The sequence below is a fragment of the Mytilus galloprovincialis genome, chromosome 6 (genome assembly GCF_965363235.1).
Source record: "Mytilus galloprovincialis chromosome 6, xbMytGall1.hap1.1, whole genome shotgun sequence".
Lineage (NCBI taxonomy): Eukaryota > Metazoa > Mollusca > Bivalvia > Mytilida > Mytilidae > Mytilus > Mytilus galloprovincialis.
The window spans coordinates 94,111,274-94,137,311 of NC_134843.1; the positions used below are offsets into that span (position 1 = coordinate 94,111,274).

The 26,038-nt window shown below is 30.8% G+C and overlaps 1 protein-coding gene across 1 annotated transcript in view; it reads left to right on the forward strand.

Annotated features, from left to right (window-relative positions):
• LOC143080766 (metabotropic glycine receptor-like) overlaps positions 1 to 26,038 on the forward strand; it is a 66,278-nt gene that overhangs the window by 7,008 nt on the left and 33,232 nt on the right. The window contains exons 2-4 of the mRNA XM_076256788.1: positions 16,481 to 16,664; positions 24,579 to 24,702; positions 25,892 to 26,035. Coding sequence (XP_076112903.1) covers positions 16,481 to 16,664; positions 24,579 to 24,702; positions 25,892 to 26,035 — 452 coding nt within the window. The remainder of the gene's footprint in view (positions 1 to 16,480; positions 16,665 to 24,578; positions 24,703 to 25,891; positions 26,036 to 26,038) is intronic.

Sequence of the window (26,038 nt, forward strand, 5' to 3'; positions counted from 1 at the left end):
TCTATAATTTTGACGTTTGAAGTACCGGGCATTATTCCAAATTTGGTTTTGTTGTTTGATAGTTGTATGCATTGTTTTAAGTGTGTTTGCTTTGAAAATTTCCCCTTCTTTTGTCCTTTTAACTCTCTTGTTGCTTTTATTGAACAATTTCTGATGTCCGTGTTACATAGTACTAATAACCTATTTTTCCAGAAATTAATCATTTTATTTACTTTAAAACTTCCATTTATTTCTATTTACAACATTTAAGGAAACTATAACATTACTTTAAACGGCCGTTATTGAACATCCATGTAGTTATCAGACATATAACCATGGATAAACGTTCAAATGAAATGAATGAGCTTCCGGATGACATTTCTTTTGAATGTTTATAGATGACATGTTGGTCTTATTAACAACATAAATTGTATCTATTTGCATTTGAAACAGTCTGAGTAAAAAAAAAATATTTCATGAAAAGATTTCGGAATTCAATAACACGAGCCATTTATTCCGAATAAGAACAAGAGCGTACATTTCTGGACGAGGCAATAGTAATAACACTAGCAATTCATGATGCAAACAAATGCTAGATCATGGTAATTCGTTCAATATCTGTTGACTGTGGGGGTTGGAATAATAAGCTTATAAGGAAAGAACATTTTTATTTGGTATTTATCTTTTGTGCTTATACATTAATGTCCTGGAAAAAGACAAGCAATAAAATGGAAATGCTAAGAAGTTATTATGTCATCCTTGGCGTGGGTGATTAATTGTTTAAATTGAACCTTTGATCATTTAAATATTCAAATTGTCTTCCATTTTTCCAGAAAATGATAGTAGTATGTTCGTAGGATTTAAAAATCTGCTTAGGACTTTCATGTTATTGCCTTTAATGCTAGTCATATGATTTCGTGATTCAATCATTTGGGCACAGAGAATACATTTTAGTTACAAGACCTCAGTTAGATTGATAATATTCAAGGTGATGTAATACTATTCTAGCACATTTTTATACCCAAACTACGATAGTAGAGGGGAATTATGTTTTCTGGTCTGTGCGTCCGTTCGTCCGTCCGTTCCACTTCAGGTTAGAGTTTTTGGTCAAGGTAGTTTTTTGCTGTATTTGGCAAAACTTTTAGGAATGTTGGTCCTCAATGCTCTTCAACTTCGTGCTTTATTTGGCCTTTTTAACATTTTTGGATCGAGCGTCACTGATGAGTCTTTTGTAGACGAAACGCGCGTCTGGCGTATATACTTAATTTAGTCCTGGTATCTATGATGAGTTTTTTGTAAGGAAGTTGAAGTCCAATCAACTTCAAACTTAGTACACATGTGCCCTATGATATGATATTTCTAATTTTAATGCTAAATTAGAGTTTTGACCCAAATATCACAATTCGCTGAACATAGAAAATGATAGTGCAAATTTCAGGTTATAGTTTTTTGTCAAGGTAGTTTGTGATGAAGTTGAAGTTCAAATAACTTGAAACGTAGTACACATGTTTCCTATGATATGACCTTTCTTATTTTAATGCCAAACTAGAGTTTTTTCACAAATTTCACGGTCCACTTAACATAGAAAATGATAGTTCGAGTGGGGCATCCGTGTACTATGGACACATTCTTGTTGTTTTTACATTTATAGGAAAATGTTTAGTCTGACACATGTGATGATGGAGGTCATCACCAAAATAGTAATTTCAGCCACAATTTTTTTTATCGTTTCCTACAGGATAAACATAACAAAGACAATAACAATCAAAACCAAGGAGTAAACAAAGACTCACAAAATTAAAGGACATTTACATCAACAGTTATAAATAATAATTGAGAAACAACACGAACTCCACTAAAAACCGGAAGTGAAATCAGGTGCCCCGGAAGGGTAAGCATTTCCTGCACCGTATACAAAACTATACGCCTCTGTCAAATTATTTTCATTTCAGTTTGCCAGCTCTTCAAATATTGTATAATGATCTGATATTCAAATATTTTGCCCCGATCATCACCGAAGAAACATTACATATCACAATCCCAGTTGACCTTGGACTGATTAAGCTGTTCTTTTTTTATTGCATTGCTTCAGGTGTTTACACCTACAATCTTGGCTTTCAAATACTTGGCTCTGAACGTTCCCGAAAAACGTCAATCAAGGAAGTGCTAGAGACAAAAACAAAATATGAAGTGTTATCTTCAAGTATGGAAAATTTGTTCTTTAACCTATAAGTAAAAGACAGATTTTCATGACGTTGGAGCATTCGCAATATCATCTGCAAAAGACAGGCGAAGGATACCAAAGGAACATACATTTGAAAAAGAGACAAAATGACACAGAAATTAAAATCTATAAGTCATCGTATGGACTTCAACAATAGGAAGAGCCCATACGCGCCTTGACAGCTATAAAATGCCCCTAAATAACAAATGTAAAACAATTCAAACGAGAAAAATAAACGCAAATTTCATGTACAAAATATAGAACGAAAAACAAATATGCAACATAGCAACACACGACAACTAATGAAATACAGGCTCTGGACTTGGGACAGGCACATACATACAGTATATAACAAGGTTAACCATGTGAGCGGTTGCCCAACCCTATTTCTAAACTGGATATGTTGTGGTGTTGCAGTTCAGCATTTGAACAAACTGAAAAATCAGTTGAAAAAGGTTGACGTAAATCATCAGATGGATACACATAGATGTGCATACTCATTATTTGAAAATAAACTGACAACACCCATTGCGCGGAACGAAAAAGACAAGAAGAAGAACAACAGCATTCAAAACACAACATATGCAACTATGAGTGGCGACCAAACACAAGGTTTTAATTTAAGAGAAAAAAATATTTATATAGTAATGTATTTTCACATTTGCTATATGAATCAACAGGATATTTTATCCTGTATGTTTTCGTGAGAATAAAGGCTTCTAGCCTCAATAAATGCGTGCATCAGTGATAAAATTTCAATAAAATGTGTAAATTTTATTGTAGAAATTTCATGAGATTGATTGTAATGCATGAAATTATGCTGAATCCATTTCCAGTAAGTGACTATAGATTGAATAACGTACATACTGTAGAATATAATGTTAAATTATCCGCGACAGAAATAAGATACATTCAGAGTTCAATAATTCTTATGCAGACTAAAGTTTAGATTTCAAGAGCTTTAAACAATACAAAGATACATACGTAAATAAATATTTTACATTATTGTTTATTACATTTTGAATACGTTACATGAAAAGAACAACAGTTCTACCAAATTGTTCATCTTTACACTTAGTTTCACCAATTTATTTAACAAAAAAAAAGGATATATCCATCTTGTAGGTTTAGTTAACTATAAAAATTGGTTCAATCCATAATTATCCCACATAAGGAATTGCCTGTAACAAGTCAGAACTATAACAGTTGTTTTCCATTCGTTTGCTGTGTTTAAGCTTTTGATTGTGCCGTTTGTTAAAGGACTTTCCGATTTGAATTGTCTTTGATGTTCGTTATTTTTGTTATTTTACTTTTTACTGGTATACTTATTATCTATGAGGACCAGTTACTGCCAATTCTGTTTCTATTCAACCGGCGAATAAAACTTTCTCTGCAGCAAAGCTTTCACGACAGATTTCGTTAATACCCGTTTTTCTTTTGGTATTTTATTCAAAAAATTTGTTGATTTGAACATAAATTTTGTCCATATCAATGAATGGATACTGTTTGTACATTTCGCTAGTTATGGCAGATGTTTTATATTTACGGTTTATTAACTTTTTAACTTTTTTGGATTCGAGCGTTACTGATGAGTCTTTTGTAGACGAAACGCGAGTCTGCCGTATATAAAAAAATTAGTCCTGGTATTTATGATGAGTTTACTTAAAACCCAATTATTCAGTACATGTATATTATATATTTTTAGACAGTGGCTCTCTCTTCATTTTTATTTTTTTCATTTGTCCTGAGACTTTCCGTTTTGAATTTCCCTTGGAGTTTAGCATTGCACTCTCTTCTAATACCATGTCGTGCTTGTATCATAGCAATTTTTTATTTACGTTAATAGTCTCATTTTAAATGGTTATTTTCAAAATCTCAAGAAGAGATTTTATATGAATTTTTAGGGTTAAATATACTTTCAACAAATTTTTAAATTTCAAGATGAGAGCATGCTGTGAAAGCAAACATATTCATTATAATAGAAATGTAATTCCATGGTTAGTATATTTAACTTGTTTGTTTGTCTTTAATAGTCTCTTTGAAATTCGGTTACTAAATGTATGGACTTTAGAGTTTGACATATAATGAAAACACCTTGCCTATGTTACATGTAAACAAGACATTTTAACCTTAATGTTTTGGTGTTTGTTTTTAAAAAGTTGCTATTTCCTTGACGAATACACACCATTTTAAAATTATTTGCATGTAGCTCGTTACTGTGGAATCTTACATGTTGATTTTGTGAACGTTGGGATTAAGCTTTGTCATGCAAATTAATATATTGCATATTGGTGTATCCAAATCAATCTTTAAATTGAACAAGATCGGTGTACTTTGATGTAACTTGTATTAGTACTTATGCATTGAACATTGGATTTATATATAAAGAGATAAAGAGAATTCCTTTTGATTACATATTCAACAATATTTATTTATGTATTCATTTAGATTAATAAAGAATTTATATGAAATTATGCAACTTGTGCACAAATGATTAGCATAAATTCAATAAGAAAAGATTTATTTAAAGAACTTTATCTTTTAAAAGATTTTTTATGACTTTAAATTAGACTGCCAAAGGCTTATTGGCATCAATCTTTTAATAATGGTTGAATAATCTTCATTTTTCATTTCTACTCCCTCCTTTATTTACCTAAATATTGGATGTTTACTTGCGATATTGTGAATTGACAATAAGTGTCCTCAGATACAGTACTAATGTTCGGAATGTTTTTTTTTTGGCTGGGTTGCATGGCTTGCACTTCTTGTTAAAAGTTAATGTATAGTTTACGTCTGGTGTGAAAAATAATGTATTTATCTATTTTGTGTTTCAACTATATGTACACCTAAATGTATTAACCGAAAGCAACCCAAATTTGCAAGACTGTGTGTGTAAACAGTGAAAAATGTACCAAATTGTATCTACACATTCAAAGAAGTTTTGGAGATATCTTAGTTGCCGTTGGTATGAATTAAAAACGTTATATATATGTTACAGTGAATTTGTATAATCAGGGATTATGTATAATCCCTAAAATTTTCAGGGATTATGTATAATCACTGGTTTGTTAAGGGATTATATATAATCACTAAAACTTTCAGGAATTATGTATAATCACTAGAAAAAACGTCAGGGATTATACAGAATAACTGACATGATACTAAAATATATAACATATTGAAATATCTTAAAAAATAACCTTAATATTGTAAAATGTTAGGCATAATTTATTAATATGAAAGACACAAAAATATTGAAATGTTATACACAAAATAATTAAATGATAAGCACAATATAATTAAATGATAAGCAAAATATATATATTATAATTGATGTTTTGTTTTTAATACTGACTTTATCAGTAATAATATCAAGCGAGCCCTTTTTTGATATTGACTGTATTAGTATTAATAATATCAAGCGAGCCCACACGGGCGGGTTGGTGAAGTCAGTATGAAAATATTAAATTACATAATGATTATTCTTTCTATCGTATTGTTTTAGCAATTGTGTTTAGGTTGACAATATGAAATAAAATGAAATTGTCATTAAAACTATTTTTATGCGTACAGTCGTTTTGATAAATGTTAATGTTATGTATAATATTTTAATATTAAACATTTTATTTACAAACTAAATATGAATGGCATCGACTATTACACATTTGCCCTGATTTTCTACAGGCATATCTAGCAAATTCACATCTGTTTTTACCACGATATCAACATTAGAAAAAAAACCTTGTTCTCCACATCAAATCAGATAGTAAGACTATTCAAAACCTTCTTGAACCACTAGTTTATTTGGTTTGAGATATCATCTTTGAAGCTTTTAATTATTGATAATCCCTGAAATCATATGGGCACCTGACGGAAAAAGAACTAGAGCAAGGCCAAAAACTACATGGAGAAGAACAACAGAGAGAGAAAGGAACCAACCATGGACAAGTTGGGACGTAGCCAGAACAGCGGCAAAAAATAGAAAAGGATGGAAAAGCAGCGTGGAGGCCTTATGCGACTTCTGGCGCGGAGAGAATTAAGATCGACCTGAAATCATATTATGGAATTTGTAGAATGTTAATTAAAATTATCAGTGATTATATAAAATCACTGGTCATTTTCCGGGAATCTATATAATCACTAATGTTTTTAGTGATTCTACATAATCCCTGATTATACAAATTCACTGTAACATATATACCCTAAGAGGTCAGCTTGTATTCCTCTGTACGGTTTGGTTAGCTGTAAAAATTGTAAGTTTACATTATTCGAGACAAGTTGCTAATAATCAACAGAAACGAAAAATATCTAAATACAAACTTTGAGTACCTGTACAAAAACGGATAAAAGGTCACCAAAGAATACTTTGTGATAGGAAAATACACATTTTACAGGGTTCAATTAAATTATATAAGTATTTTCTCGAACCTCATCGCTATCGGTAAAAGTAAAACGAAATATACAAATAAAAAACAAAGAAGAAAAATATTGTTCTTTGATCGCTTTGATGTCTCTTTGACACATTCCCATTTCCATTAAATATTCCTTTATGATTTTTATGGCTATTATTCCTTTAGGAATTATATAGTTCACACTTTTCAAACTTAAGCCTATTGGTCTGTTTGATTTTATACCAGATTTATTTTATCCGTTCTAAATGGCAAACGTCCTGGTTTATATTTTACGTCATCTGTCACGATAAAGTCTGACACAAGTTCAGACTAGAAATCCTAGAATTTAATAAAAAGTAAAATGGATATATCTTAGGATATTATGATGGATGATGAACACTTTACTTTGCCTAATACGTTCTCACACGCTTAAGTTTAACACATTGATACATATACGTAGTTTATCCTCATTTATAAAATTACTGTCACATTTGACCGTAAATATTGATTTCAATTTTGAATAATTTCAGTTAACAAGGAAAATTATGAATAGAATCCCCAAGTCGTATTATTTAGTAATATTGCTCATTAATAGTTCATTTTTCAATCCATGAGCTTAGTAAGATTGTCAAATGATTTGCAAACATAACTTAACCTTTCCGTGCTTCGTGTAAATGCTAACTAATATTACAAAAAAGTGTTTATGTTTCTTTTTTCAATTGGGTCTTGAGTACAAATATTTTCATTTAAGGTAGCAAAATACAAAGATTTTTTCACTCCCAATCAGACAACTTTAAACTGATGTAATTCATTTCATCCTTCTTTATATTTTATAAGTGAGGTACCAAAAGAAAGAAGAGAGATTTATCTTTCAAATTGTGATAATTTCATTATGACATAATTATTACATAATTAATTATTATGTAATTAATTGCTATATTGTGATGTCCACACTTGAATGAATTTAGCGTCTTTGTTCTTCATAGCATCCCAAACTATTTTATAGATTCTTGTACAACACAGCTTGACCTCCAAAACCGTGTCTCAGATTTGCAAAAACATCAATAGAACAAATTTTATACCCAATTGAATTTAGTGGTCTCTTATGAATTGATGTTGAAAACTACATTGTAGATTTATGAGAGAATGAAATACAATTGGAAGAATCTGAGACACGGTTTTGGAGGTCAAACTGTGTCGTGCAAGAATCTATAAAATATTTTAGGATGCTATGAATACCAAAGAAGCTAAATTCATTCAAGTATGGACATCACAATATAGCAACTAATTACATAATAATTAATTATGTAATAATTATGTCATAATGAAATTAACTCTATTTGAAAGATAAATCTCTCTTCTTTCTTTTGGTACCTCACTTATAAAATATAAAGAAGGATGAAATGAATTACATCAGCAATACGCACAGTAAAACTCAGTTTACGAGAAGTCCGAGTCCGATGTCGGAATAGAAAACAAAAAAGTACATACTAGTAAATAGCTTGATTTGTTTGGCACTTCAAAGTTTTCATGTATTAGATGATTCTTGTGCATATTATGTTTGCATTTTAATCTGTCAGGGTTTTACTTTTTGCAATATATTTATTTAAGAATTCTGCTTTAATCGTTCATGTAGACTTGAATAACTGTTTCATGAAGAATGTCATTATGGTGTTGTTATTCGATTTTTCGAATAAAATGGCATATCACAAATCAGGAAAATGGTCATTGTTATATTATAATTTGTTGCCCTGTTTGTTGCATTTTTGTGTTTCTGTTGTGTCGTTGTTCTCTTCTTATATTTGATGTGTTTCTTTCAGTTTTAGTTTGTAACCCGGATTTGTTTTTTCTCAATCGATTTATGAATTTCGAACAGCAGTATACTGCTGTTGCCTTTATTGCTTCTCTAACTGTTGAAATGGACACCAGTTTGCTGCTTATCTATAGGTGGAAGTTATATTAGAATGGTCCATTTGTTTTTCTGTATTGCAAAGATGTGTTATGGTCAAATTTCACGATCGCGTGTTCCTGTGCTGTGGATGGGCGTTGGAGTACTGTCTTTTCTTTGATTGTACACCGACATTAGATTGTAAGTCTTCATGATTTTTCATCAATAGTTTACAAAATTGATTTTGCTGTTAATAACAGTGAGTATTATATGTGTTTTTTTTAATTTATCAATTACATCATCATCATAGCATAAGTGACGTGCGTGCTTTACTTGTACTGTTTTTGTATGTGTTTTATATCTTTCTATTACAGTACTATTTTAAGTCAACTGCTTTACTTGTACTGTTTTTTTTGTTATCTATATCAATATTTTCATGATTCAAGTGTTTCACTTATACTGCTTTTTCTTGATATGAGTGTCACTGATGAGTCTTATGTGGACGAAACGCGCGTCTGGCGTACTAAATTATAACCCTGGTAACGCGCGTCTGACGTACTAAATTATAACCCTGGTAACGCGCGTCTGACGTACTAAATTATAACCCTGGTAACTATTTTCTTGTTAGTTTGGTTTGTCAAATATTTTACATCATATCTAATTATAGTTCATGGCTCTAAAAACTATATTTGTGACATGAACTACCAAAGTATGGTTTCCTATGCTGGTAAAATAGAACAGAATTTAATACAATGAACATTGGTCTATTTGCATGTAGTAGTATTATATTGAGATTTAATATGGTAATCGAGTTGAATTTATGAATATTATTTGCAATTTTGTAGCATTTCCTTTGTATATTGAATCTTGATGATATTACAATTACGTAAGAAGCGTTATCACGTTTTTAGATAATGATTTTTTTCTCTGAGAACCTGTCACCGTTGTATCCATCTTTATTAAAGTGAGAGTTCGTTTGTATTGACGATGCATGTATATGTAGAAAAGTTTTCATCTTGTACCTTGCAGTTTTTATTGTCTGTTACACATTACCTTGATTAGGTGATGTGTGGCCACAACTAGAAAGAGGTATCACATCAAAGAAAGTTCTGATGCACTTGTACATTTTAATTTGTTTTTTTTTAATTTATTTGAATTAAAAGTTTCTTTTCCAGTCTCAATTATCAAAAGTAAACGTCTATAGGTATGTCACCAGTATCTTATTGTTGGTTACATTTTGCCAAGGACTGCATGTGAAACATGTGAACAAAGAAAAACGTTAGAATATAATGTTGCTTTTATGATAAAATTGATATGGCAAAAAAAGTATCAATATTCAAAATAAATTCTTTTGTCACCACATAAGTATAAAAATTATAATAAGCGAAACGTTTCCTGGCAATTATATTACTTAACCCAATGCATATCTGAACATTATGTGCCAATTTAAAAAAAATGTTATCAAAAGGTGAGAGCCGAGACCAGGCCTTAATGCCAATACAAATATACCGTTCAAGCAATATATGGTGTCTATACTGAGAAATATACGAATCTTTTACTAATCTTGATACCCAAAAGATCCGATATAAACAACGCTTGTACGCGACAGTAAAACCCCTGGTTCTGTTCTCAAACCTTGTTGAACAATCAGCTAAGCATGACCTATATAAGTATGATATATCGGTATTAGTCTATGTAGCTAACCGTCTGTGTTCCAAATGTCAAACTAGAAATGGTCAGCAATCTAGACAAATTGTGAACGAATCCCACAAAGCAAATGGAAATGAAGTTATATATCTTCATAAACAACGAATTCGGTAAATTGAAAAATATTAAGATTACTAGTAATTGCGTCAAATCATGTCTACCGTTTTCCTACATATGGTAGACTTTTAGTAAATGATTTCCTGTTAAAGAAAGCATGCTTCCTCAACGACTGTTGTACTTCTAAATAGATTTATTATACATCTGTTAAATTATCGTCATTATTGTTTTAATTGGTACCACTGCAACTTTACTGTGTGCGATCTTATTTACTATATTTGAATTAGCTTTTGATTGTCTAAACACTTTTTGATCTACTTGATTAAGTATTATTGTTTTGTTCTGGTTTAGTTCCTTTGTGGACAATGTAGTAATATTAGCATATTGAACTAATCACAACATTACCAATTACCCTAAACTGACATTGTGTCTAAGATTTCTTATAAAAAGAGCTTAACAAAGCTTATATCTGTTTTAGTAAGATCTTAATTTGGCTATCAAGTCACACACTGTGTCTTGAAACTTAACATATTTTACTTGTGCAAAATAAATTATAAGTTTTTATTTTTTTATTTTAAAGAGTTCAAGGTCAGATTTTCCAGCTCTTCTGGTCTTTCAATTATGAGTTTTAAAACCCATGTGCAATTTTAAATCTATTCAAATAGAAAAAGAAAAGGCAATTTTACTTAAACCAATTTGATGACAACAGGAAACGGGATGGATGTCTTCTTAGTCGTACAAAATATTCCTTTCGTTAACATATAATATATAATTTTCGAGATTCCCCAAAAGGAGCCATATAAAATGGATAAGAATATGGACACATAACAAAGACGTTGTTCCGCATTTTGTAAAGGTTATTTGTTAGCTTATTAAGAAATTTTAAATTAAACAGCGGTGGTTCTGTACTTGCTTTGTAGTTTACACTGAAACATTCATCGGTGACTTTATCGAATCAATCATTTCATTCTTGTAACAATGCAACGTGGCTTTGTATGTAAAGCGTGTTAATTAAAACGGAAATCTCAATTCAGTGAATTCCTAAGGAAAATAATTTGATGTAAATCAAGAAATTAACGTTTATTGTGTAAACAAGAAAGTATATTGATGATTCTGGCAGGTTAATACTCTCTACAATTTTTTTTTTTCTGTATTGGAGATTATAAAATATACCAACCGTAAAATTTCGCAGCTAGACATGGGAGGCTCCCGTTTATCTTTTAAACTGTAAAGTAAAGTAAGGTCCGGTAGAAAACAAATAAAATAAATCATGATCTGAATTCTTATTGATATCAGAGAAAAATGTTAACCTTAAGATAAAAAAGAGAGCAAAAGTAATATCGGCTATGAACGCCTAGACAAAATTTGTATAGAAAGCATACGAAATCTTATAATTTATTTGCTGCAACTCACTTAAAGCCTGGTTTTTGTATTTAAAAAGCTATATATTAAATGTATACATCTACTTTAAAAAGCTATATATTATATATATACATCTACTTTAAAAAGCTATATATTAAATATATAAATCTACTTTAAAAAGCTATATATTAAATATATACATCTACTAACTGGAACTATGATAAGATGATTAAAGCTGTAAATTTTAATCACTGACAACATCAATGTCAGTTTCAGGAATAACGTTGATCTGCAGGTTGTATGTTTTCCTATGAACACCAATTGCAACCCTCTCATAAGAGATGATTTGTTCACATATTGTTATGAATCAAAGAGTATGGCAAAACTTGGTAATGATTCGCCTATAACATTAAAGATTTCAATGAACGTAATCTATATACTATTAATGCATAATTATTATATTCTTTCATTGATACCACTATTTGGTTTGAAAGTTTGACTATATTGGAAAATTCTTACTACATTGTACGAATGGGATATTTCTTTCTAATGTTTAAAGTAATGGTGACTATAAATCACCTACACGTATATATGATTAATGTAAATCCATTTATCATTTTAATAAGCTTATTCTCAAAAGATATCAATTGATATCCATTGTAAATATTTCAGTGTTGTTGGTATCGGTATTTGATGTTATGTTTAAAATTAAACTTAACATTTATTGGTCCCTTAACTTTGCTATATTATGTATCTTTATTGTGGCATGGTTCAAGGTTAAATGTCGTCGTACCATTAAATTTGTTGGTTGTATGCTGATTGAAACTTTTAGTCTTGAAAAAAAGCTGTTTAATTTGGTAGTTGTTATTGGTTTAAAACAAGTGTTCAGTAACTTAAACTAGAATCCACTTGTATTACGCTACACTCAAATGTCCATGAACAAAGTGTAGAAGACAGCTGAGAACTAGCTTATCAGTAACTGTGAATACGATGACCTTTAAGTGCTTACATTCACGTCATTTGACCTTCGTTGGGGAGATCATATCAAATATCTTTATTTTATAGCAGATAGAAAATAGTTTCATATCGTAGTCATTTTTTGTGACACTAATTTTTTATATCATTTCTTTATTGTTCACCACATCATTATACTCATTGGATTTCTAAGAAATCTTTCCAAGGTGGTTCTGATTATGTAAATCTTTTTAATAACATTTTTTGTCTATCAATTCCGGTGTAGTTAGCTCGTAGACAAATGAATTGTTTTATTTACTCTTACTTTTAATCCCCAATAGATTGTTATTTTACATTGTATAATAACTAATATAAATTGGACATAGAGGTCTTAACATCTATGTTGACCGTGTCATCATTTTTTGTCTATACCATAGCAAACCTGAAGATTACAGACACTTATAACAATGATAAATGTAAAGATAACGATGTATATTCTGACTGTCTGCTTCAATTTAAACCAAATTAGTATTTGATTGATCTCATTTGAGATCACCACTGATTCCTTGTATAGTCACGGATTTTACAGCTCGTCAGTTATACTATACATTTTTGTATTGATGGTTGTTAGAGAAGAGTTAGAACAGTATCTCTATTGATAAAGTATGTATTATAATAATGGGAAGTTATTTTAGGTTAAATATTTTTGCACGCTGCTATTGCTGACTCAAAAGAAGATATGTATGTCAATATAAAGAAACTCCTAAAGTGCTATTAAACTCCATGTTAAGCTATAAGTCTAAAAGAAGAATATTAACATAGCAAGATTTTAGATTTATACAGAAATAGATTGAAAATGAGCATGATGAGACAGCTAACGATGAAAGCTCAAATGAAGTGGATGTATTTTGTTTTTGATGTAAAATTTACACATATAAGAATTGATTAAATTCTTAATTTGTTTAATAAAAATAAAAAAGGACAACAATAAGAGCAAATATTCGAAAAATGAATTTCAAATCTAACTTGTCAAAATAATGTCAAATTTAATTTTAAAATTGCAAAGGACTTTTACCATGAAATATGAGGAAGAGACTAACCTGGTCCTTGTATTATATGTTGGTTGTTTGTTTGTTGATTTACTTTTGGAAATATATTTTGTTGGTTGGTAACTGACTCAGTGACGTATACTTAGTACATTCTTTTACTCAATGGTTGAAATTTCAAAATATAAACATGGCTTTTATAAAAACTAAGGATATGCTTGTCCTATATTCTGAGATCATTTTGTAGGTAGTGTTGTTGGTTCTTATGAATCATAGATGATTTTTGCTTATGTAAGGACATATTTTTTTCTGTTCATGTGTCATTTTCGTAGATTTATCTGATGTGATTTTCAATTACACGTTTATTTGTTTTTTTTAATTATATTCTCACAGCTAATTTCAGATTGAAGTTGAAATTATAGAATTGTTTTTTCTATCAATACTAATACTTCAATATATATATATATATATAGGATTTTTCTATTTAAGTTATTTCGCAAACACATCGAAAATTAAGTTGTTAATTAACTTTGATTTGATGAGTCGAAATTTCAAACTATTTCTTATTCTTATGTTGCATTATTGTCCAAAGTAAAAGAGGGACGAAAGATACCAAAGGGACAGTCAAACTCATAAATCTAAAACAAACTGACAACGCCATGGCTAAAAATGAAAAAGACAAACAAACAACAGCACACACGACACAACATAGAAAACTAAAGAATAAACAACACGAACCCCACCAAAAAACTAGGGGTGATTTCAGGTGCTCCGGAAGGGTAAGCAGATCCTGCTCCACATGTGGCACCCGTCGTGTTGCTTATGTGATAACGAATCCGGTAAATAGTTTAATTCGGTAGGTCACATTCAACGGTTATTCCATAACGGTCAACCAACTCGTGATGGCGTCCGTAAAATTTACGAAGGGATGATTTCAACTTCACCATTTGGAACACTTGGTTTAATAGCTTCCTTGTGAGCAGCAACCCTCTATCAAGAAAGTCATGATAGGAAATGCAAGCACGGGAATATCGTATCAATTGGGAAATATATACCCCGTATGCAGGTTCTGCTTGAATGTTGCTACTTAGAAATGGAAAGTTCACAATTGGAAAGCTGAAATCATCTCTTTTGTCGTAAAATTTTGTTTTCAACCGACCCTCATTGTCAATTTCTAGATGTAAGTCAAGATATGAGGCCGACTTAACTGTATCTGTAGTATCATTTATCTCTAGCTCGATTGGATAGATGCGTTCCACATAGTCACCAAATTTTGAATTATTTAGTGAAAGAACATCATCTATATAGCGAAATTTAAAGTTAAAGGATATTGCTAACTTCTTATCTTTCTTCCTAAGAAGTTCCTGCATGAAGTCAGCCTCATAATAATAAAGAAACAAGTCGGCAAGTAGAGGGGCACAGTTTGTTCCCATTGGAATGCCGACAGTCTGTTGAAAAACACGTCCTCCGAACGTAACGAATATGTTGTCAATCAAGAAATCAAGTGTCTTGATAATATCAGTTTCAGAGAATTTTTTGTTCGAATCAGAGTGATCCTTTACAAAGTAGGATTTATCCCTCCCTAAGACAAGATACTTGTATCTACGTTGGCCATTAATTTTAACGAAGCAAAGCAATGCCAACTCTTTCAATTTGTCCTTTAGTTTGGAATGTGGAATACTAGTGTAAAGAGTAGAAAAGTCAAATGTTTTAATACTGTTGCAAGATGAAAGAGAGTTAGATTGTATGTACTCTAAAAGATCTTTGGAATTTTTAAGTATCCACATCTGATTCACGCCCCCTCTAGAATAAGCAGTTTCACAATAACTTTGAAGCCCGTCTTTGATTGCTGATAAAATAGATGTTAATAATTTAGAAAGAGGTTTCGTGGATTACTTGGAAGACCCAGCAATATGCCGTTGTTTGTAAGGACACTTATAAGGGAGTGTTGAGTTGGTCTTCTGGTATGTATTATTTTGCATTTAATATGTGAAAGCCATTTATAACTGACGATGCGATATGGAGTTTACTCCTTGTTGAAGGTCATTCGCTGACCTATTGTTGGTTACATCTACCTCACTTGGTCTTTGTTGGATAATTGTATCAAAGGCAATCAAATCAAATCTTCTTATTTTGATAATCATCTTATCAATATATTTTTTGCAATATTATTATTAATAAAAACTGCTGATGTTATGAAAATATGAACTATAATCACGATGGTTTGTTATTCTGTCAAAATCGTCATCTTGTTAATTAAATTCGTTTCCAATGTTTAAAGGATGCAAAATATTGACAAGTACACAATTGTTTAACACGCACAGAACAAAATTTTATTATATAAAAACTTCGAAATTACCTTGCAGTGTACATGTACGGAAAAAAGATTGAAAAATAAACCTACAATCTCATGGATAAATATTGTAAATAAAAATAATGATAACATAGATTTTAGATATAAAGTTTGGATAATCTGAAGAAAAAAAGATAATGGCGATATAAAACCTTTTTATTGTTTTAACAATAGTTCTATCTACATGTAGTTGTATTTGTACTCCTATTTGTGACATTTTTTGTTCATGCATCATTGCCAATATAAATGAAATTGATGCGACTGTCGTACAAGTTAAAGGTTTAGCGCTATAAAATCAGGTTTAATTCACCATTTTCTACAGTTGTTTTTCATTCGTTTGGTGAGTTTTATTATTTGATTTTACCATTTGATAAGGGACTTTCCGTTTTTAATTTTCATCGGAGTTCAGTATTTTGGGGATTTGACTTTTAGATATAACCATCAGACCGATTTGCATTACTAATATTAATTTTACCAAGACATACAAGTAGTATAATTGGTATACAATTTCTGTTTCAGGTTATATACAGCCTCGTTATAACGGTACTCACCACGACGAACGCATAATTGATCGAGTGATATCGGTAACATACGAACATGGACACTGGAGCAAACCATATTTTGATTGTGGAGGTGGAAATATTTGGATGATGACGTATACAGTTCCATTTTTTGGTTATAAAAATGGAACTTTTAAATTTAAGTAAGTACAACCAATATATATGAAAGTCAATACATCTTCATTGCATATGCAATTATGACTATTTGTGTCTTACCTTTGTCCAATAAATTAAACACATGATGCCTAATATTGTTCCTGCTACTTCTGCTGAATGTGGTACCGGCTACATTTTTTTATATTCAAGGATCGACGAGCACGAATGTCGTAATTGTGTATAAAATATAATAGAAATAACATTGCCATGAGTACATAGCAGTATTGCACTTTCTCTCTTTTTTTCGAGCTTTCATGATAACAAAATGATTATATCTTCTTGTAACTTCACCCGGAATTTGTTTAACCTTTCATATGTAGAATTTGCATTTCTGTAGGTTAACAATTATCTCCCAATTGATACGATATTCCCGTGCTTGCATTTCCTATCATGATTTTCTTGATGGAGGGTTACTGCTCACAAGGAAGCTATTAAACCAAGAGTTCCAAATGGTGAAGTTGAAATCATCCCTTCGTAAATTTTACGGACGCCATCACGAGTTGGTTGACCGTTATGGAATAACCGTTTCACAAATGATATCGGATATGTTCCTTACGTCGTAACTACAACCCCCTTCCCTTTCATGAATGTGACCTACCAAATTGGACTATTTACCGGATTTGTAATCACATAAGCAACACGACGGGTGCCACATGTGGAGCAGGATCTGCATACCTTTCCGGAGCACCTGAGATCACCCCTAGTTTTTTTGTGGGGTTCGTGTTGTTTATTCTTTAGTTTTCTATGTTGTGTCATGTGTACTATTGTTTTTCTGTTTGTCCTTTTCATTTTTAGCCATGGCGTTGTCAGTTTGTTTTAGATTTATGAGTTTGACTGTCCCTTTGGTATCTTTCGTCCCTCTTTTAAATAAGATTTGGAAGAACAGACATATTGCATCTTCTTTAAAATATTTAACGGTGTAAGTAAAAAAAAAACCGCAATCTTAACTTAGTCATATAACTTTTATGCAAATACAGATTCTTTTGTAAAAGGTAATTTCGATGAAAAAAAAACTTAACTTATTAGATTTATGATGTCGTGCTCGACTTTTATTAAATTGTTCTGACTAGAAGTAAACCGTCTGAACGATTTTTGTCGAGAATTTAATATTGGTATGACCTTTTGTTAAAGATTATCTAAATATAAACAGTCTAAATAGAATCTGATATTAAATTTGTATAACCGTAGACGCTATTGGAGATAAAGACTTCAATAACTGCCACAAGAATTGAATAAAAGAGAGATTTGTTCGTTGCGTGATTTAGAACGATAAAATTAGTTGGTTTATTTGTTTCACTAACTTCGGGAATGTTGTTAGACAATATCTCACTTTTAAAACCCTTTAATTTTACTTTTTATTAAAGCGAACTTATTTGATGAGTTCATATCAGTTTTTACAAATGTTTTTTCTCTTGAGACCCCCCTGTTATAACATATTTAATGAAAATAAAGCAATGGATGTTAGCATTGTACCGATTTCAATCAACGTTACATGTGGTTCATTTCTATTTTTATATTGATAACTTGAAATTTATTCGAAGTATAAAATTATAACAAAGCGTCTTACTTCAGGAGTGCAAGTGGCATTAACTAATAAAAATTAGGAGTTCTGAACAACACATAATTATTTTCTGAAAAACAAATGAATAGAAACATTTTGAAAAAAAAACAGGAATAAATTGTTGTGCGATACACATGTACTCAAAGTGCAACAATTTGCCATGATAAAATGTAACTTGATGACAATGAATATATTTCTGAAAAGCAGAACAAAAAAATAAGTGTAAGTAATTCGAACCATAGATTTTAAGCAATGAATATCATCTGGTTACGACAGTTTACCAACAGTAAAGTATGTTCATTTGAAATACGTGATGCTGTCGAGTTCACTACGTTTTAACGCTATAGTTTGAATTATAATGGCGTTTATCTCGCACAGCGTCTGTGTCTTTTATTATTCTTTAGTGGAATTCTAACCTGAAACGTGTCTGTTCGTCATAGCAATTATAGTTTGACATGTCATAGCGAAGTTCTCATCACATGTCATCCAAATTTCTTTTAACGATTTCACATTATATTCTATTCTCTAACTAGCAAATTGATTTTTAATACTTGACTCTATTCAATACGTGCTTTGTTTCTATTAAATTAGCATGGCCAGATAAATAAATTGGTGCACGGCTATGATTTTAATCCGACACATATTCTTTGATGCTGTGAGATATTTTATATAATTGGCATGGTGAAATTGATCATGATTTCAGAATGTTTTGATCTTTGAAGCAATATAAATAAATACTTGACAATGCATTGACAATTGTTGCATCAAATTTATAGCTATTATTTGATTAGTGTCAACATAATTGATTAACTATTACTTCGCATTCATATCAGCATATTTCTCAAATAATAAAAAGACGGTTATAACATTTCTGTTGATTTGATTTACAACATTACTGGTCCGTTATTAAATGTCTATTTTTTTTAAACATTAAAGTGACTTCGGTTTGATTCCTTTCCATTAAGCTGGTAATTAGCTAGAAAAAAATCTGCACTATATTTCAAGCTATAAATTGATTTGCTTGGAAGTCAACATAGAGCGACAATAACAAATCTGTTATGATCACTTATTTTTGTTTTTTGTTTTTGATATTTTATTTTTACTTTCCTAATGAACCAAATATCATGTGTGGATAAGATTAAGACAACTAACAATGACTTGAAATGAATACTGTAGTGTGTAAAGCTCAATCCTTTTCCTTTCATCTTTCAATGGAACTACAAATCATATATGAAAACATACAATAAAACTCAGTACATGGATGACACATAGCTCTATAATCACAGTTAACTTCTTAATTTACGCCATAAATCCTAAACATAGACTCTAATTAAGGAATGACTGTAATATTTTTTCTGTCTATGAAGAAATAACATCAAACATGTGGTAAACACTGAATAATTTTGTATGTTATTTCGAATAGACAGACAAATTATTACAGTACTTGACTCGTAAATCGTGAAAAAAACGTTGATGACGTCATGGTCACATGACAAAATTATGTCTATGACGGTCAACCAATCAGACGACGCGTTACATCCAAAATCAAATAATTGAACAATGTTTCTCCTTCCAACTTGATACAAGAAAAGTTGAAAAAATGATATGATTCATAAGATGTGACTGACTATGGAATTATCTTACATTAAATGAAAAACAATGAATATAATTAGAGACCATACGTTGCGGTGTCTCTATTTATTATAAATTACATAACAACATAAAACAATAATTGTCTGCAAATACAATTATAAGCATTGCATAACTGGTAATAATGTAACGTATGATCTACAATAAAGTTAAACATGTTTAAAATATGAATAGTATAAGGTAACATGCAGCTTGTTTTAATAAGTTTTATGTACTCTGGATATTAAACATATTTTTATTTCAATTTTGGACTAAGCTATGTCAACTGAGAACTGTGAAATGCTATTTTAGTATTAAAAATGGCAACTTGGATACAGCAAGTATAAGCTAGAATCTAAGCAATAATAATTTGTAAGCTAAGGGATGTAAATATGGAATGAGAAATTACAAACTAGAAGTGACAAATGATAAAAAGGAAGAATGAAAGATCAAAATGAAAATAAGAAAAAACAGAACTAAATGTTCCTACAAGTTTGTGGTACAAAAATTTTTCACAATTAGCCCTCTTTTATAAACAACAGCGTCATCAATGCTTATTCGCTTACGTGTTTTGACCTATTAATCTTTTTTATTCCAGCGTCATTGGTGAGTCTTTTGTAGAAGAAACGTGCGTTCGGCGTACAATGTTGTTTTCCTTCTATATATTGTGAGGTTTTTTTTACAATTCAAAATTCATGTGCGCAAAACGCTTAAATATTTTAACGATATATGCCTTAAAACGGAAGTATACATTAATACAACAAATAAATGTTACAGAGTTTAAGCCTCAATAGTCTTAGGCAACAGTAACTGTAGATAACTTTCCTACAGTAAATCTATGTTAGTTCCATTTATAACTGTAGACCTCTTCAGCTGTTTGATCTTTGTTATTGAACTTCTTTTGCATATACCGTACGCTAAGCTGTCAAAGATATCAATGACTGTTTAACTTTGAATAATTTTATCCTTATTTAACAAAAAACACTGCTGGTAGACTGCAAGATTTTAAGATATCCTATACACAGTAGTGAGTGTATCGTAATTTTTCATTATCTAGTATTTTTATTTTAGATAAATATTATCAATATAACAAATAAAAGCTTACAAAAGAGTGCACCCCTTTAGAAAAGTTGACAGTAGAAAATCGTTCAGTCTTATTTAGTGAAATATTTGCAGTCCCTCTTATATATACTAGTACTCCTCATAAGGGTACTTAACATAAGACTACCGGGGAGATTAATGATTTTCCAGACATTTGCATTGGACACAGTTTTACTATAGTTCAACATGGTGTCTTTAAGAGTTATTTAGAATTTATTGTGTTTAGCAAGCTATACAGAATAAGTGTGTTAATTGAAATATCTTCTCGCAACAAGTTATTGTTTACTGCATAATACTGATTCGTATTCTGGTAATTTTATGATTTTTTTCGATAGTAAAAGTTCGACAACAATAACAGAAATCACTGAAAGGTTTCTAACCTTAAAAATCTCTTTATTTTCACCTTCAAATCTGATACCCATTCGATAACACTAATGCTTGAAAATAACTTTGAAGCAGTATAAAATAGGAAATCACACGTGATTAATTAACCGATTAGAGCGCTATTATGGCCAAGGTTGTCTTATCTTTCAGGTATTAACGTGATTGTTTATAAACATTAGATTGATTTTGCTTTGTTTTCCTATCAATATGTAATGATTTACTATGAATATGCAGAAACCAATCGCCTTAACCATAAAACATAAATGTTTAATGTTTACACATTGTACTAATTCTTAACGTTTTGTTTTCATTATTTGTAGCAAATATGTTCTATTAATAATATAATGTTATTCATATTATGCATGCGCATCGACGCGAATAGTGTTATACAATAACTACACTGTGAGCCCTGGGTAATATTGCGTCGAACAATATTTTCCATTTGATGAATGAATGGGTTAACACATGATTCTAAAAGTAGGTAGAGGACATGCGCACATAAATAGGGTATAATAACAGACCAAGAAGAAAAAAGACGAAACCTTTACAAAAAAAAAAACACCAAACAACATGCTACAATAATTAAAAACAGACCGCAAAAACTGTCCCACTAATCGTCGTGTGAATGAAATAATGTTTACAATTGAGGGGGTTTATATTGGACACATTGAAAATCAGATCTTATTAAAGGGAAAATCGATATTTTAGCATATGTACCTACAATGTATAATTGTTTTGTTAATATATATGAAAGTCTTTTTTCTTTTTTTAATAATTCTTATTTCTGAAAGTAAATCAATTTATGTGCATATGTCAAAGGTGGTCTGCATCAGCATATATATCACTTCCATGCTTTTCATCTTTGAACTAGAGTCGTATATTGTGATTCATTTAATTACAAGCACTGCATGATTCGAAGATTACTTTTATTGAATTCAAATGTCATACTCCTGTCAAAAATATTAATATTGCCGGAAAATATGCAATTTTGGCTTCCGTTTTAATTGGAATAAATGCATCTCGAAATAAACTTTTCAGAACTCGATAATGAAAAACAATTGTCGAATTCATCTTATATTACTTAATTTAAAAAGAGTGAAAAGCTTCTACAGTTTAACATAAATGAAATCATTCTTGCTACTTGTTTGCTACAAGCAAAATGTCAGACAAAAAGGACACTGGTTTATAAATTAATTGCAAAAAGCACAGAATTGTATGTTCTTATATGTTTTGTACCAAGAGAAGAAAATGAAGGTTGTTATCCATTCGTTTGACGTGTTTGAGCTTTTGAATTTGCCATCAAACAAAAGTACTTTTCGTTTTAAATTTTCCTTAAAAAGTTCATTATTTTTGTGAAATCACTTTTTATGATATTTAATTAATCGTGTCTCTGTCAAAACCCAATATTCGAGTTAGACACAATACAAAAAACCACACAACCCAAACCATCATAAAACTTTCTGTATAGTTACCTTTACTACTTAACTGTATCTAGCATTTTAAAACGACAATAACAATCAAAGCCAAGGAGTAAACATATACTCACAAAACCAAAGGACATTTACATCAACAGTTACTAATGATAAATAAGAAACAACACTAAAAACCTGGAGTGAAATAAGGTTCTCCGGAAGGGTAAGCATTTTCTGCACCGTATACGGCACCCGTTGTGTTATTTCTTTGTTCAGTTCGGTAATGATGGAAGGTTATGATGACTGAGGAAGAATATCAGATATGATTTTTGACACACTTTCGTCATAATGGCCAATCAACTCATGATGGCGACCGTACAATTTCTTGAGTGATGACCTTAATTTGATTGGTTCATAGTCCTGTCTTAGCAACTTTTGAGAAAGCAGTATTCCTCGTTCAACAAAATCAACGTACTTTGATCTAGCGCTATAGTAACGTATCAATTTAGACACATATACTCCATATGCTGGTTCCGCTGGGATGTTGCTACACAGAAAGGGAAAGTTGACTCTAGGAAAATTAAAATCATCACATTTGTCATAAATTTTAGTATTCAACCTACCCTCAGTAGTCATTTCGAGAAAAGGGTCTAAATATGAAGCAGATTTGTCTGTGTCGGTAGTATCTTTAATTTCAAATTCACTTGGATATATTAAATTTAAGTGATCACTGAATCTATTATTATTAAGAGACAGTACATCATCAATATGATGGTGAAATTTAAAGACTGGGTTAATTTCTTTTCTCCGTTCTGTACAAGCCCTTGGATAAATTCTGCTTCATAGGAATATAAAAACAAATATGCAAGTAGAGGAGCGCAATTGGTATCCATTGATTCATTTGATTAGTTTGCTGTTTTCCTTTCATTAAACCCAATCTAAACAGTTCTCTGGAAAACAAAATGTGGCCAAAACATAATATATTAACCGACTAATATTATTCAGTAAATTTTCAATTGCCATCAAGGTCGTCCTTATCATTTATAGAAACATAAAATTCTGTATGCAACATGGTTGAGTTTATCGCACCATTAATAGTCCCATGAGAAAACACATTATAATGAAGTGTCAATTTCCTTCCTTTGAGGTGTCTATTACGTTACTGTGGTCACAGGAAACAATAAAAAGAAACAAGTTTTCACAAAACGATATAAATATACATTAAAGTTGTATAAACATCATGAGAAGATACATGGTTATCTATTACTACGTCTAGTGATGCTCAAATGTAAACAAACTTGTATCACAATGTGAATATAAGTAACAAAAAAGAACCAACACAGAAATTGTTATTCTGTGCAATATTAAACTATTTTGTTATCAAAATTACAATAAGGAAACGTATATATATACTTTTAGTTTTAGTTTACCATTATCAATTTACTTTCTAATATTGTGTTTGACATACTCATTAACAACTTGATTTGAATACTGCTATTAAGGCTATGTTCTGCAGAGTTTGGATTCATTACATGGTTGACTTCTCTACAGAAGTTATTTTGATGTATAGATTTCCATGATGAGAAACTGCCTTTTTTGACCCCTTTGAAGCAATTTCCATAAATAGATTTGTATGGTATTCACTTATTGCCCATAACGACCCAACTGTTCTTGAATAGACTGATATGTACAAATAAGACACCTACACAGCTACACAGAATTAAATAACTTGTTCAAATGGCAGTATGTAACATTAAATATTGATGTTTATTTGCGTATTGTAAACATTAATTAATTGCTCATATATTTTATAGAGGAACGAGTGGGATCGACATTGACTTACAAAAGGTTGATATCGACCAGTGTCCAAATATACCAGGGAGTACAGAGCGGAACGTTTTTGCTGGTTCAGCTAAATGTAAACAGGAAACAACAAAGGTATATATTTTTCCTTGCTTTGATTAATATCATCAGAGTGCAGTTTCCAGGATTTCATTTGATATATATAGTCTTATCGGATGTATGTGATGTATTTTTACACATGTTGGCTGCTGAATCTTGATTATTGTCATATTAACCAATTATGTCTTTTTGTCAATTTACCGTTACTATAAAAGTAAGAATTTAAAAGAAAAGTCCTTTTAAATGGCAAAATTTAAAGCTCGAAAACATGAAACGAATGAAAAACAGCTGTCATATTCCTGACTCAGTACAGGAATTTCCTAATGTATTTAAAATAATGGATTAACCTGGTGTTATATATCTAAACCTCTCACTTGTATGACAGTCGCATAAAATTCAATTTTAAGGACAACAAAGTGTGAACAATACAGACAGCCATAATATGTAAACATGTCAAAAATAAACAATTGTCACATACAAGTCGGAGTTAATGGTAGATTTACAACCATAAGGTTCTATCCTCTATGGTTGTTAAAAAATATATGTACCACGCCATTGATTGACATAGTCTAACGTTCGATTTTGTTAGCTTTTATGGACTTCCCATTTTTTTTTATTATGAATCAATATTTTGTTATTAATTTGTTTAGCATACCAACTTCTCTCTCACAACTCCCGTTTTAAGTAGTACGGCCTTTTTTCACCTCATATTATGACAAGTTTATAATTGTAGCTCAAAATAGCGTGTCCTTCTTTATTCGCCTAATATATTCATGTGGTGCTGCAATTGATTTCAAAATTGAAATGGAGAACATAAGACACAAGAAAATTAAAAGACAAAAGGGATCATAGTATTGGTAAGATGATAAATATAGGGATTTCGGTCGCTTTTTGAAACTGGTTGTATACTTTTTTTGTTTACTTCGTTAAAATCATTTTTTCATTTCATATTCATTTCGATACTTTTACAAATTGTAAAAAAGATGACACACATCGATAGACCTAAACAAATTATGTCTCAACTATCTCAAACAGCCAGTCTTTAAAGTTTGTACGAAATCCATCTGGTCTTATAACACCTTACGTGAGTAGTCGCCGAGATGGCAATCTCATGCGGCAATGTGTGTAAAAACTATTTTAACAGTATCTCATATCTCAATTATGTTGAGTGTTAAAGTGTATATATCCAACTAAATGTTATAAGTTTCAGTACTTTCTTTTACAGTGTGTTCCGATAGAGGGCCTCGGATTTCGCCGAGGATCTTACAAGTGTGTTTGTAAGGACGGTTACTACTTTCCAGATATATCAGCTAGTCCTAGATACTACAATGGTTCTGAGATAGAAGCAGAATTCGCCAAGAAAGAGAGGGTG